Source organism: Centroberyx affinis, unplaced genomic scaffold (genome assembly GCF_046629955.1).
Source record: "Centroberyx affinis isolate AG114_WGS23_722 - 3 ecotype Tasmania unplaced genomic scaffold, CSIRO-AGI_Caff_v1 ptg008736l_1, whole genome shotgun sequence".
Classification (NCBI taxonomy): domain Eukaryota; kingdom Metazoa; phylum Chordata; class Actinopteri; order Beryciformes; family Berycidae; genus Centroberyx; species Centroberyx affinis.
In genome coordinates, this window is record NW_027284298.1 from 1,525 (window position 1) to 14,766 (window position 13,242).

Here is a 13,242-nt window from a genome sequence, read left to right on the forward strand (position 1 = left end):
ATGTGTATTTGCCTGCGTTGTACCAGTGCACATGTTTGTTATGAGGTTAGACTGTTGAATGAGATGCAACCAGAGGAGACATGAGAGTCCACACTGTACCTGTGTTTAGTAAACAGTCTGGTCTGCACAGGGTAAATAAAGGTGGGGGGGGTGCAGGTCAGGGACAGGACAAATGACGTTGATGGAATTGGTGAAGTGAAGAAAAAGAAACACTAGAAGGCTCCAGCTGGTCCCCAGCGAAATGAGGAATAGTTACATTTCACTGTCATTTAATTCAATAAAAAATCTATGTATAAGATAAGGTGAAGCTTTCATACTCACCCATGTGGAAACAGCTACAAGTAATAGGAGACAGCAAAGAGAAAAATGGAACAGTAACAGGAATTTGGCAAATTGATGTTCTATAAACATACACAGCTGCCAGTTATAAGACTAGAATGTGTTAAGTCAAAGGTTTGAATGGAAAGTATGAAGTATGGATTACAGAGTAACACAGTAACTTACTGAGACAAAGAACAAATGAATGCAGAATATGTACCATAAGAAAATTATTGAAAAATATTGAATTCATTTTTGAAGATCATAAGCAGTGTTCTAATAGGTTTCACTTTCCACTGTTATCTCTATCTCTATCTAAGTAACGTGTGGACAGTTGTGTGTGGACACTACAAAAATCCCTTAAAAAATAATATGTGGGGGGGTCTGTGGGGCAAAATCTGATCAAGTCGGGGTCCGTTATTATTTTAGAAATGCAAAATAATCTAGGGGTCAGTGACTTCAACATGGAAAACCCTTTTAAACAACAGATATAGCGAGGTGTTAAAAAAAACAGTTAAAACAATCCATTAAGTGTGGGAGGGGCTCGGTTCAAAGGCTTTATTATGAGGGGAATGAAACCTTTAGTCGAGGTGTGTGTGTGTGTGTGGGACCCGGAGCGGGGTGCGCGGGGCGGGGCGGGGTGGGGCGGGGCGGGGCGGAGGGGAGCCGGGTTAAGAGCGGTGTCACGCCCGGCGAGACTCCGCGCCGGCCTAATGATGTCCAGCGGCCTAATTGAATATTGACGTTTGTTCGCGCGGGGCTAAATGGCTTCTGTCTGCCTCGCCTCCGCCACACATTTAACCCGCTCCCACCGCCTGATTCCCGGGGGGATCGTTAGGTCCCTGTTACCATGGTTACCGGCTTTCGTCTTTGTGATGCGGCGGCTTGTTGGAGTTTTTTGTGGTGTGTGTGTGTGTGTGTGTGTGTGTGTGTGTGTTGGGAGTTGCTGATGCCTCTGTGTTACGGAGGATTTTTTTTTTTTTTTTTTTTAGTTCCCAGGTCAGGTGATGCGGCCACTCCTCCCGAGTTCAAACGCCCGCTTTTCTTAACGTCGCGTGATGAACTGCATGAGAGATTCAGCTCCCCCGGCTCAGTGTTTGTGTCTGCAGAACACCAACCTCTCCTCCGCCCCTCTCTGCTCTTCTCTGTTCTTCTTTTCTCTTTTCTCTTTTCTCTTTGCTTCTATTTCTGTGACGGTGTTTTACTTCCCACTGCGCCCGCCTCCAGACGCTTCCCCTTTGTTACCACGGCGACGCTCTCCAGATGGCGAGTGTCAAGGCGAGACCGGGCTCCGAATGTAGTCTGATCACAACGCACACACACACACACACACACACACGCATGTTTCTCTACATACGTACTCGGAGAGCACACTGGCATGTTTTCTAACATACATTCTGTTCAACACTTGCATCCTACTCAGATGCTGGTAGGCGTGCACTCGACCCAGCTACACACACACACACACACACACACACACCCAGCAGTACAGTATAATAAAACCTGTGTGTCACAGGCGCACAGGAAACAATCTCTCCTTTATGTGACCGGGATGTCATTAATCTTTGCGGAGGTTAACAAATGCACTTGCATGGAAGGTATATTTCATAGGCAGACAGCCGACAATGGGGCCATTGTAGCGGCGGCACCCGGCTCATTCAGCCCGGACCTTCAGGTTGGCTCCGGATCCGCGGCTCATGTCAGGGGTTATGTTTCATCTCTCAGATGAATGTGTTTGTGTGGGAGAAAACATGTGAAACACGGAGCGAATCGACGTTCCGGCTATTTATTTATTTTGCTACAAGAAACCACGATTTATTTTCTGAATGGGAAAACGAATGCGTTCGCCCATTTTTCAAAGTTTGGCCGTGTCGCTATTAGTCAAAAGCGGAGCCAGACAAATATCCTGCCGGTGTTCCCGTGTGCAGCCGGCCGGCCGGCCGCTCGCTGTGATTCGCTGCTTTCTGGGACTCCGCGCTCCGCGGCAGCTCCGCTTCCACCGGAGAAGTGGCGAGTCTTCCCGCTAATCCATTACACTTCCATTAGCTCCGATTTGTGTGATTAGTTCTAATTAATCAGTTCAGTCTGTGGCCTTCACTCCCCTGCCTGCTCCTCACATTTCATTTTTAACCTCATTTCTCAGCTCTCCACCGAGCGAGAGAACGAGGGAACGAGTGAGCGAGCAAATGAAAGAGCGAGCCGCGGGTCAGAACGCACAAACACTCGATACTGTTCCTCCACCAAGCCTCGCTCTCCGTTCCTAACTCTCTATACCTCCGAGTTAGATTAACCTGATTGTTTCTGTGTCTCATGCTCAGCAGACAGTGTGGGAGTTTGTTTTGTGGTTTGAGGTGAAGCAGGAGGGATTCGGCCCTCATGTTTTACACATATGAGCGTCTCTGGCTCTGGTTAGCTCCGCTCGGCCCTGCTGTGGAACAGTATTGATTAGCGCCGGGGCATCCATCCCTCACTGTAACAAAGCCTATTGATGTTTGTGGAGCCCTGATTTCCCCCCGGTCAGATCCCGTCAGCTAAGTGACTCGGCCGTCTGTCCTGAGCTAACCTGGGAACCGCCGGCCAAAATCATCTTTTCAACAACGACTCTCAAGGCTGCTTTCTGCGCCGCGCTGCAAACCTCCAATTAAAATTCTGTATCATCTTTTCTTTTCTTTTTTCTGCTTTGTCTTGTAGTAGGTCAGCTTATATACTGAGGTATTATGTGATGATAATCTATCTTCCTTTCCTCAGTTGTCAGCCTTCCTCTGCCGTTACCGCTATTGTGATAAATGAAGGATCAATTTATCAACCTGGCCCTCGACTCGATTTCTTTTTTCCCCCTCGGCTTCCCCGCCCCCGCTCCCATCTCTAACCTCTGCACGTTCCCTTTTATTTCTTCATCTGTTTTCACCCCCTTGCATCCATCCATCCCTCCATCCATCTATCTATCCATCCCTCCATCCATCCCTCCATCCATCCATCCGGAGCGGGGGTTTCTTTGTGTCTGCTGAGATGCTGCTTGTCACCCTGGAGCTGCAGACTCCCATCCAGTCTGCCGGAGGTGGACCGGCTCCTGTCAATCACCCTGTTCCCAGCGAGCTGGGGGGGGTGTAGGGGTGTGGGGTGTTTGTGGGGGGGCAGATAGACACCAGATGACACGGGACGGGGCAACCCGCTGTTTGGAAATTCATTTCCTTCTTCACTAGGCAGGGCTGCACAGATAACCGTAAATACTTGTATATTGCAATTTTATGTTTCCACAAATGGGAACATGAAGGCTAATTCAGCGATATTGAAGTTACATTTTCAATTCCCCTGAAAGTGCTGTTGTGGTTTGTCAAGCTTCCATCACTCCTGACCAATCACAACCTTTGAATGCTCAACGTGCATCATGTGACCACAACTGAAGTTCAGATGGAGAAGCAGCCTGGAAACCTGACAGAGAATCTGTGGAAAAACAAAGTGAAGAAGAACACAATGTTTATTTATTTATTTATTTGGATCCCCATTAGCCACCACCAAGGTAGCAACTACTCTTTCTGGGGTCCACACAAGTAAACATTACATCATAATGCAAAACAATAATGTATTTAAAATCCAAGGCAAAAAGAAACAGAAAATAACAACAACAAAAAAAAGCAAACTACAACAATGAAACAACAACAATAAAACTACCAATAACAACAATGACAACAAGTACCCACACTATATCTAAATAGTCAGTAAAACATTTCATACAGCTCAGGAATGATAGTACCATTAATGGGATGTTAGAGAGCAAAATCCTGAAAACGTTGTTCTACTTGTTTGATGACGACAAACAAGTCCAGATTCTGTGCAAAGTTTGCCTTGTGGTAGCAATTAGTTATGATTTGAATTTAGTAAATAAGGACACAATAAGAGTAAGAGAGAAAGAGTGAAAATATGTGTTAAGGTGCAAAAGTGCAGTAAGATAATTTTGTTTCCTGAAACCCAGACAAATATTTGTGATTAATATATATATTTTTTTTTTTTGCCATAATCGTGCAGCCCTGCTCCTAGGTGATATTTTGGTTCAGTGTGGGTTTACGATCTCACCTGAGCAAAGCTAATGTGATTATCCAGACAGTCAGTGACAGATCTCTCTCTCTCTCTCCCCCTCTCTCTCTCCCTCCCTCTCTCTCCTCCTCCCTGCAGGACTCCCTGGTTTAACGGCTGGGGGTTCAACCTGCCCCGGGGCCAGTCTCTGCTGGATAAATGGAACCAGGTCCCCGAGGGCATCGACATCCTCATGACCCACGGCCCGCCCCTCGGTGAGTCCCCGTCAGCCAATCGCGGCTCCCTCATCACCATATCTAATGGGGTTGTGCCTCATTATTCAGAATCTGTGTGAATACATTAAGAGGCGTCGCCGCACCCAGTGTGTGTGTGTGTGTGTCTGCTTTTAAATCGAATGTACACACACTCTATTAATCTAAATCCAACAATAGCTGGAGTCTGCATCCCCCAAACATGATTCATGATTCAGGGTTTGTGTTTGCGTGCGACTTTATGAAACAGAAAATACATATTGCCGGGTTGAAGTTGTTTTGTTTCCTGCTGCAGACTGATTTTAGTTTTGCTTGTGGTTGTTCTGTGCTCCGTCTGGCTTTATTGAGCGATTTCCTTCCCCCCGCTCTGCTGCTGCGGACGCTTGATTGCATGGAAACTCGATTTTGCAGCAGTGTGACAGACGCTGCGAACGATTGGAGAGAGGCTATGGGAGAGGAGAGAGAGGGGAGGGGGGGGTAGGACCGCATGATTATGGAAAAAGTCATAATCCTGATTGTTTTGCTAAATATTGTGATCACGATTATTAAGCGTGATTATTTGTTTACGCTCAGGAAACAATTCTTTTTATTGCACTTTTGCATCAGAGCTTCTATTTTCACTCATATATATTATCTTCACTCTTACTGTGTTACTCTCATTGTGTCTTTATTTACAAAATTCAAATAATAAATAACTAGAAGAGAGCGCAGACCTCCGCCAAGGTTCGTGCTATTATTGCTTGTTCGTGAGTCGGATCCTGGGTTCTTCCTTGGCCCATGCTACACCCTTCCACCAAGTTTCATGAAAATCGGGCCAGTAGTTTTTCCGTAATCCTGCTAACAGACAAACAAACAAACAAACAAACAATCAAACAAAAAAACGGCACCAAAAACATAACCTCCTTGGCAGAGGTAATTACTACTTTATTACTTACTTTGGGATTCGGCTACAACACTAAGAATAAAACTAAAGTTAACACTAAACTTTGTCCAGAATCTGAACTTGATTTTGTTCATCTGGCCCTTCTAACCCTTCAAAGCAAAGTGTCTCCAGACGAGACGATGATCCACTTTTAGGAACTAAAACGTTTTCAGGATTCTCTTCTCCAACGTCAGGCCGATCCGTTCTTTTCCACTTTGCTCTCTGTAAAGTTTCTCTCCTGCGTCTCCAGCTCAACTTTATAGTTTCGGGTCACATGACGCACGCCGAGCATTCAAAGGCTGTGATTGGTCAGGCGTGGTGGAAGCCACGGTTATTATCGTTAACGAAAACTAGGTGTGAAAAAACATTTCCGTTAACTGAAATAAAAATAAAAACGAGGCTTTGCAAAAAAACGATAACTAACTGAAACTGTATTGTGTGTTTACAAAACTAAAATAAACTAAAATTATAGAGAAAATATCTTTAGTTTTCATCTTTGTCAGTTTATTTCATACATAAGTCTAGTATTTTGAATTTTTGAATCTCGCTCCTGACAAATACCCCATATCACAAAAAAAGACTAAAACTAACACTGAAACTAATAAAAACTAAACTAAAACTAAGCATTTTCAAACTAAACTAAACTAGCAAACCCACTTTAAAAACTAATTAAAACTAAACTGGAATTGAAAACAAAAAGTCAAAACGAAATAAAAATAAAAACTAATGAAAAATCCAAAACTATAATAACCTTGGTGGAAGCTCTAGGAAATATATAACAAACACTTCAATATCACTGAATCACACGATTAATTGTGGAAACATAATATCGTGCCGTACAATTATCTATGACGAATTGTGCAGCCCCAGAGAGAAATAACACCTCTCTCTCTGTGTGTGTGTGTGTGTGTGTGTGTGTGTGTGCAGGTTTCAGAGACTGGGTTCCTAAGGAGCTGCAGCGGGTCGGCTGTGTGGAGCTGCTCAACACGGTGCAGAAGAGAGTCCGGCCCAAGCTGCACGCCTTCGGGGGAATACATGAAGGTGCTGAGGCTCATAATGATCCCATAATGTCACGGGAAATATCGCGATATTCACGACATATCGCGATATTTTCCGCGATGTCGAATGTTATCGATAGCCTAGAGATGTGATGTTATTTAGAAGAAATAAAATAAAATACCAAAGAAAAGGGAAAAAAAATCATTACCTTCTTCCCCTCATTCCCTTCTTTTCTCCCGGTCAGTCCTTGTTTTCTTTCTTTCTTTCTTTCTTTCTTTTTCTTTCCTTCTTCCTTCATTTCTTCTTTTCTTTCCTCCCCTTCCTTCTTTCCTTCCTTCCGTCCTTCTTTCCTTATCTTATTTCTTTCTTACCTCCTTCCCCTCATTCCCTTTTCTCCTGTCTTCGGTCCTTGTTTTCTTTCTTTTTCTTTCTTTCTCTTTTTCTTTTTTCTTTCTTCCTTCATGCCTTCATTCCTTCCTCCTCTTCCTTCCTTCCTTACTTCCTTACCTTATTTCTCTCACCACCTTCCCCTCCTTCCCTTCTTTTCTCTTCTTTGTCTTCATTCCTTGTTTTCTTTCTTTCTTTCTTTCTTTCTTTTTCTTTCTTTCTTCATTCCTTGTTTTCTTTCTTTCTTTCTTCCTCCCCTTCTTCCTTCCTTCCTTCTTTCCTCGTCTTATTTCTTTCTTACCTTCTTTCCCTCCTTCCCTTCTTTTCTCCCGTCTTCGGTCCTTGTTTTCTTTCTTTCTCTTTTTCTTTTTTCTTCCTTCATTCCTTCATTTCTTCCTCCCCTTCTCCTCCTTCCTTACCTTATTTCTCTTACCACCTTCCCCTCCTTCCCTTCTTTTCTCCTTTGTCTTCATTCCTTGTGTTTTCTTTCTTTCTTTCTTTCTTTCTTTCTTTCTTTCTTTTTCTTTCTTTCTTTCTTCTTTCTTTCCTTCTTTCTTTCTTTCTCTCTTTCTTTTGCGTGCTTGACTCAGGAGTCTTACAGCTTTTGTTCACTAGTGTTGCAATAGAAGATTTACCGGTTCAACTTTCCGGAAGATTTCAAGTTGAATCTACACGTGTGAAATGGGGCTTGAGTGAGTGAGTGAGTGTGTGTGTGTGTGTGTGTGTGTGTGTGTGTGTGTGTGTGTTGCCTGTTACTGATGCCCGTATCCCCCTCCTCAGGTTATGGAATCATGACGGACGGCTACACGACGTTCATCAACGCCTCCACCTGCACCGTCAGCTTCCAGCCCACCAACCCCCCCATCGTGTTCGACCTGCCCAACCCCTCCAGCTCCTGAGACCTGGAGGGGGGGGGCGGGCGGGGTTAGGGGGTGAGGTGAAAGGGGGCGTGGCCAGAATAAACTACAATGTTTTTTTTTCTATAAATATGTTGAGAAAAAAAAAAATTCTAAGTGTTTCTTTGCAACGTTTTGGTCTTCTCCGAGCTGTTGTCGAGATGGAGAAGGTTTGGGGATGTTGGGGTGGGGGTGGTGGAGGGGGGTTGGAGGGGTGGAGTTTGTCTGGGAGGGATAAAGGAGAATACCAGGGTTTTTTTTAAGTTAATGCCAGCGGTCCAGCTTCCTCTCGTTTCTGCACACAGTCAGCATAGTTGCAGATATCAGCGCTCGTTTTTCTCCTTTTGTTCATTCCTGTCCGGTATGAAAAACAAACTTCCACAGAGCAAGAGAATCCACTCTCGCTCTGGGACGTCTTTGTCAGCCGGGACAGCGGTTCAGTTCAAGCTAGCTTTGACGCCGCAAAGTTTGGATTTTAACAATATAATGAAAAACGTAGACGGAAGTAAACGGACTGTAACTCTAAGCGACGCCGGTATTCTCCTTTTAAAAAAGGGATTTTGTGGTTAAACAATCTTGCTCTTGATAAATATTGGTCAGATCTGTAAGATAAATGATGCTTTGTGAATTTGTACAATTTCTTTATTTTTGGTTTGCGTTGGCTAGACAATGTTTTATTTTGTATCATCTGATATTTTGTGTTTAGGATTTTTTTTGTTTTGTTTTCTTTCTCGTCAGTTCCTCTTTTCTTATTGGCTGACAGGGACGCTGCCTTAAACTAGCTTTAATGTTCTCAGCTAGAGCCCCACTCTCTGCTAGCTCAGAGAAAAGCCCTTATTTATTACCCATCATCCCAGCAGAGCAACACCTCACAGACGCAGGGACCGGAAGCTATCCAATTATAAACCCCCAAAAACCAACTGTAACATCTCCTCCTGACGGATTTCTGATAAAAAAAAAAAAATAAGAATTTGGAAAATGTATGTAAAAATATATATATATTATATATTCATGTTGTAAAACATCTGTACTAAAAGTTGTGTTTGACGGAAAAAAAACAAAAAAACATTCTGGTGCATTTTTTTGTGTATGCACCTGTATGACGGACAGGTTTCTTCTTCTTCTCCTCCGCCGCTCCCATCGGACGCTCAGAGGTTTTCCTTCATGTTTTTGTATGGACTCCCCCGGTCGGGCCGAGCTTCACCCGGACGAGACGAGAGAGGACGTTTTGTCAGAGTCACAATCCAACAGGCGGTGGTTGTTCTGTCTGCAGCAACACGCCTGCCTAAACATGCTTAAGTTGTCCTTTAAAGTGTAAATCTGATAGTATTTGTGTTTTATTGCTTTTGTTTTTTTCTAATTTTGCACTGTGTGTAAATGCAATCTTGCTAGCACAAAAAAATGTTGCCAATAGTTGTCTCAACTTTGCCGCTGTAAATGCTCTTTCGTGCTCTGTTCCTCTCTCTCTTTCCCTCTCTCTCTCTCTCTCTTTCTCTCTCTGATTGTATCCCTCTTCATGGAAATGTTAGTTCTCTCTTTCTTTCAGTTCATTGTGATATATTTAGCTGCCTTTATATGCAAATAAAATTGCAAGATTTTTACTTATGAAGCTCTGTCTTGTTTTGAATGTCATATTTGATGTACCTTTTTTTTCATAGAGATATTTGCACATCCAACTATCTCCGATGCAGGTGCGTTGGAAAATATCACTTCAGGCTTGAGAAAAGAAGATCCTGCCCACTGCTCTTGCTCAGCATCACAATTACAAAATCACAAAATACTCTTGAGGGGCCGAAACGTTAGTGAACATTAAATTGTGATGCTGAGCAAGAGCGGTGTGCGTGATCTTTTTTCAATACTTCATGTACCTGACATGGCCTGTGTGCGTCACACAGCAGTGACAGGCATGTAGAGATTTTAATATGATTCATCAATGGTAAGACTTGACTTCTGCATGCAGTCTCAGTTCTCTAATCCAGCGGTTCTTCACTTGTGAAACCCCTTAAAACGAAGCGTTGTCTACTCACGACCCCGTCAACCCAATTCAACTAAAGAATGATTTTCCCTTTTCAGGTCATTTCATTTGTTTATTATCAGAGGAGGCAGAGAGGCTGAAAACGATTCAGTATTTCACAAGGAAAAAAGCAAAAATTTGAGAAAAATCAGAAAAAATACACAATAAATTTGTACAGTAGAAATATGTTTTCTCATATCCCATAAATCATCCTGCGACCCCCCAAGATTATCTCGCAACCCTCCGGAGGGGGTCCCGACCCCCAGGTTGAGAACCACTACTCTAATCCACCTTAAGTGATGTGAAATTACCTGGAGATAGGTGTGACTTTGCAGTGCCAGTCTGACCCACTCTGGTGCCAGCTGATTGTTTACAGTTTTTTACAGCAGAGTTAAAGGGGCATGAAGTGACCTTTGACCTGGGTCAGCCAGTGGGTTCAGCAACATGAACAGGTCTCCGCTCAGTTTACATCACATTTTCACAGTAGAGAGCAGCAAGCTAGCTAATTAGAGCAGAGTTCCAACAGAAATGTCTAGTGAAAAGCTAATAATCATGTTGAATACTGGAAGAATAATGCTGCTTTGGCTTTTGCTTTTTTGGCTTGAGAACAAGTTTTTGTTCCAAAACAGAGTGTGAGCCTGACTGAGTTTTGAAAGGCAGAAATCTCAGTCAAAAGTCACTGGCCAGTAATCACTGAGTCACTGGTATTAATCAATAACCCTATCAACCCCCTGCACATACACTGTATTATGGTCATGTTGTGCTATGGGACAGGAAAAATCTAAAGCTCCATCCAGCTGCAGCTGGAAGCCGATCTGTCTAGAGGTCTAGAAACCTGAGGCGGAGCTGAGCAATGTTCTCCAATCAGAAGGCACGGAACCTTTGAGCATTACATATCATTGGTTGCCAGATATGTCACTCAAAAGAGGGAAGGCAGCGTCATTAAAGAGTAAATCAACAGAAAACCGTTGCTGCACTGCTCTCTATGGGGTGAAACTTTCAAGGTGGAACTTCTGGCCACGCCCCAGTCAGTGATGTCACAGCAGGTGTTTTACATCAGCTGTCAAAGGCAAAACACCTGCTGTGACATCACTGTGACATCACCGATTGGGGCTTGGCCAGACCCTTTGACTCTTTGACCCAGAACCAGACCAAGTAGAACTGCTTCTCAAAGCACCTTGAACAGATTCAAGAAAAAATATTGTAAGAACTGTCTCCAGCCAGGCACTCGGCAAGCTGTTTTCTTCTTCTTTTTTTTGGCATTTCTGCTTTATTTGACAGTCACAGTCACGCTCCCATACTTTTAATCCGAATATATACACAATGTTTCGACTCAAGATCTACATCATTTCTCGTTGGTTTCATCAGGTTTCATTCCTTTTTAGCGCTCGCCAAAACACAGACCCCTCATAGGCCAAAAATAAAATGGGCTCGATTCACACAGCGGCTCCGCCAGCCCTTCCCACAAACCCCCTTCTCCCATCACCAGAACATCAAAGCAGCCCAACCAATTAACTCTTCCCCGAAACGAGAGCAGCAAAGCATCGCCCCACACCCACCAGATCCCCCTGCACATTACCATAATCCAGTCTAATCATATTAACATAGGCCACAGATGAGCAGGAGGAGACTCTGCTGTGTACTCTCTGCCTCAGTGTGGGAGTGAATGCGTATGGGGGCTTTTATTCCTGCTGTGTAAAGACGCATGTTGTGTCTGTTGTTTCTGCTCAGCTCAGTCTTTTAATGTATGCCCACATGCTTTTATTTTGTTTCTTTTTTTTTTTGTCTGTGGAGGCAAGAGCTTTCAAACAGGCGCCCACCACCGCCGGGGGCCTTTTGAAGTTTTTGTGGGGGTTTTTTTGATGGGGATGGGGTGTGCGTCTTCTGCCAGAGAAGCCAAATATTCATCATTACACATTCAGACTCGGTAACCATACGGATGACAACAGCAGCGCGGCGCGTCCTGCGATGGGAGATGAAAGCGCGCGGTGACGTCTTCGCCCCGCTACCTGACGGATTCAGGCTGCCGTCGCGCCTCCAGTTTGTTCTCTTTGATCTGAACCACAGCGGGGGGGAGTCGACTTTGTTGCATTTTTGGGATTTTGTTGGTTTAGGTTCACACACTGACCAATTACAAGCCAACCAGAGCTTGTAAACACAAGTCACATGACTCACAAGCAGCTCATTTCAGGGTTTCCGTTGGTTGGTGCCGGTCCACGTGTCCTGGAAGATTTCAATGTCCCGGACAAATGGGAGAAATTCCGGTCAAATATTATCTGTGTTTATTGAGCTTAAAAACAATTGATAGGCAGGCTATATAAAGAATGACATCATCAAGGCATGTAGATGTTTATAATATTTTTTTATTGAAAGTAGGCTACTTTTGCTTATACATTATATTCCAAATAAAATAAGTCCCATCAATAGACTCACATGCATAATCTCTCTCAAACACACACACAATATACACAATACCATGCAAAATAGAAAAATAGGATCATCTACTATGAAAATTTGCACTTTACTTACTACTTTACTACATGTCCCTCTCACCATTACGCAATGCCAAATGCGCAACGTGCATGTCCCGTTAACCATCATCACACATTGCCAATTGCTAAATACGCAACCGACAACCAAGAAAAATAACACAGTAGGCCAAATATGTAAAAAGCACAGCTCAGCAAAATGTCAAAGGCATTTTACCTTCACCCAACGCACACACACACACATCGCCCATGATTGGTTAATACATTACGCTATATTCAAAACAATTTAGTAAATCCTCCCCAGTTGTGTCTCATGTCACTTAAATCAACTCACATGGTGCAATATTTTTTATTACTTTACTGATAGAGACTTAAAGCTACTCAAAGCTCCTCGTCGGGAGACAGACTGGGAGTAGAACTCAACCTGTTGCTGTAACTCAGTCTCAGTAAAACAAGGAGCACAATGTTCCAATAATTGTGCTTAGAGGGAATTATTTTCACCGGACATTATGACCGGAGAGATTTAAATGTCGGACTTTCCCGGTAAAAAAACAGTAATTACCGGATAATGGAAACCCAGGCTCTTTTATTGGACACAGTTGGTAACCTGTCATCTTACAGGGAGATCCAATTCCAGTTCCTGTAACTTTAGCGAAGCATGTGTTGAAGTCCTGTTGCAAAATGTTTGTTGGCGATTCCTCCTCAAAGTTTTCTCCGAGCCAGCTCTGCATCCGTGTGACAGCCGTTTGTCCGTAGCCAATGAAAATGCAGAATCACCCTGAACAGGATCAAACCACAGGATCAAACACACCTCAGCACCGTTGGGAGTAAACGTTTTGCACCGTAGCAACTCGGTGCGAGGTTTGAACGTGGCCGTGATGAACTTGTCTGCGCTCTTCTTCTCTGGTGTTCACTCTGCATTTTGAGAGCG

General features: G+C 43.7%; 1 protein-coding gene across 1 annotated transcript; it reads left to right on the plus strand.

Annotated features, from left to right (window-relative positions):
* Positions 1-3,327: 3,327 nt before the first annotated feature.
* LOC139640233 (metallophosphoesterase MPPED2-like) lies at positions 3,328-7,934 on the plus strand. The gene is made up of 4 exons (XM_071514412.1): positions 3,328-3,425; positions 4,492-4,607; positions 6,454-6,567; positions 7,693-7,934. Exons 1-4 carry the CDS (start codon positions 3,328-3,330, stop codon positions 7,809-7,811), a joined length of 447 nt encoding a protein of 148 aa, XP_071370513.1. The 3' UTR covers positions 7,812-7,934.
* Positions 7,935-13,242: the final 5,308 nt, after the last annotated feature.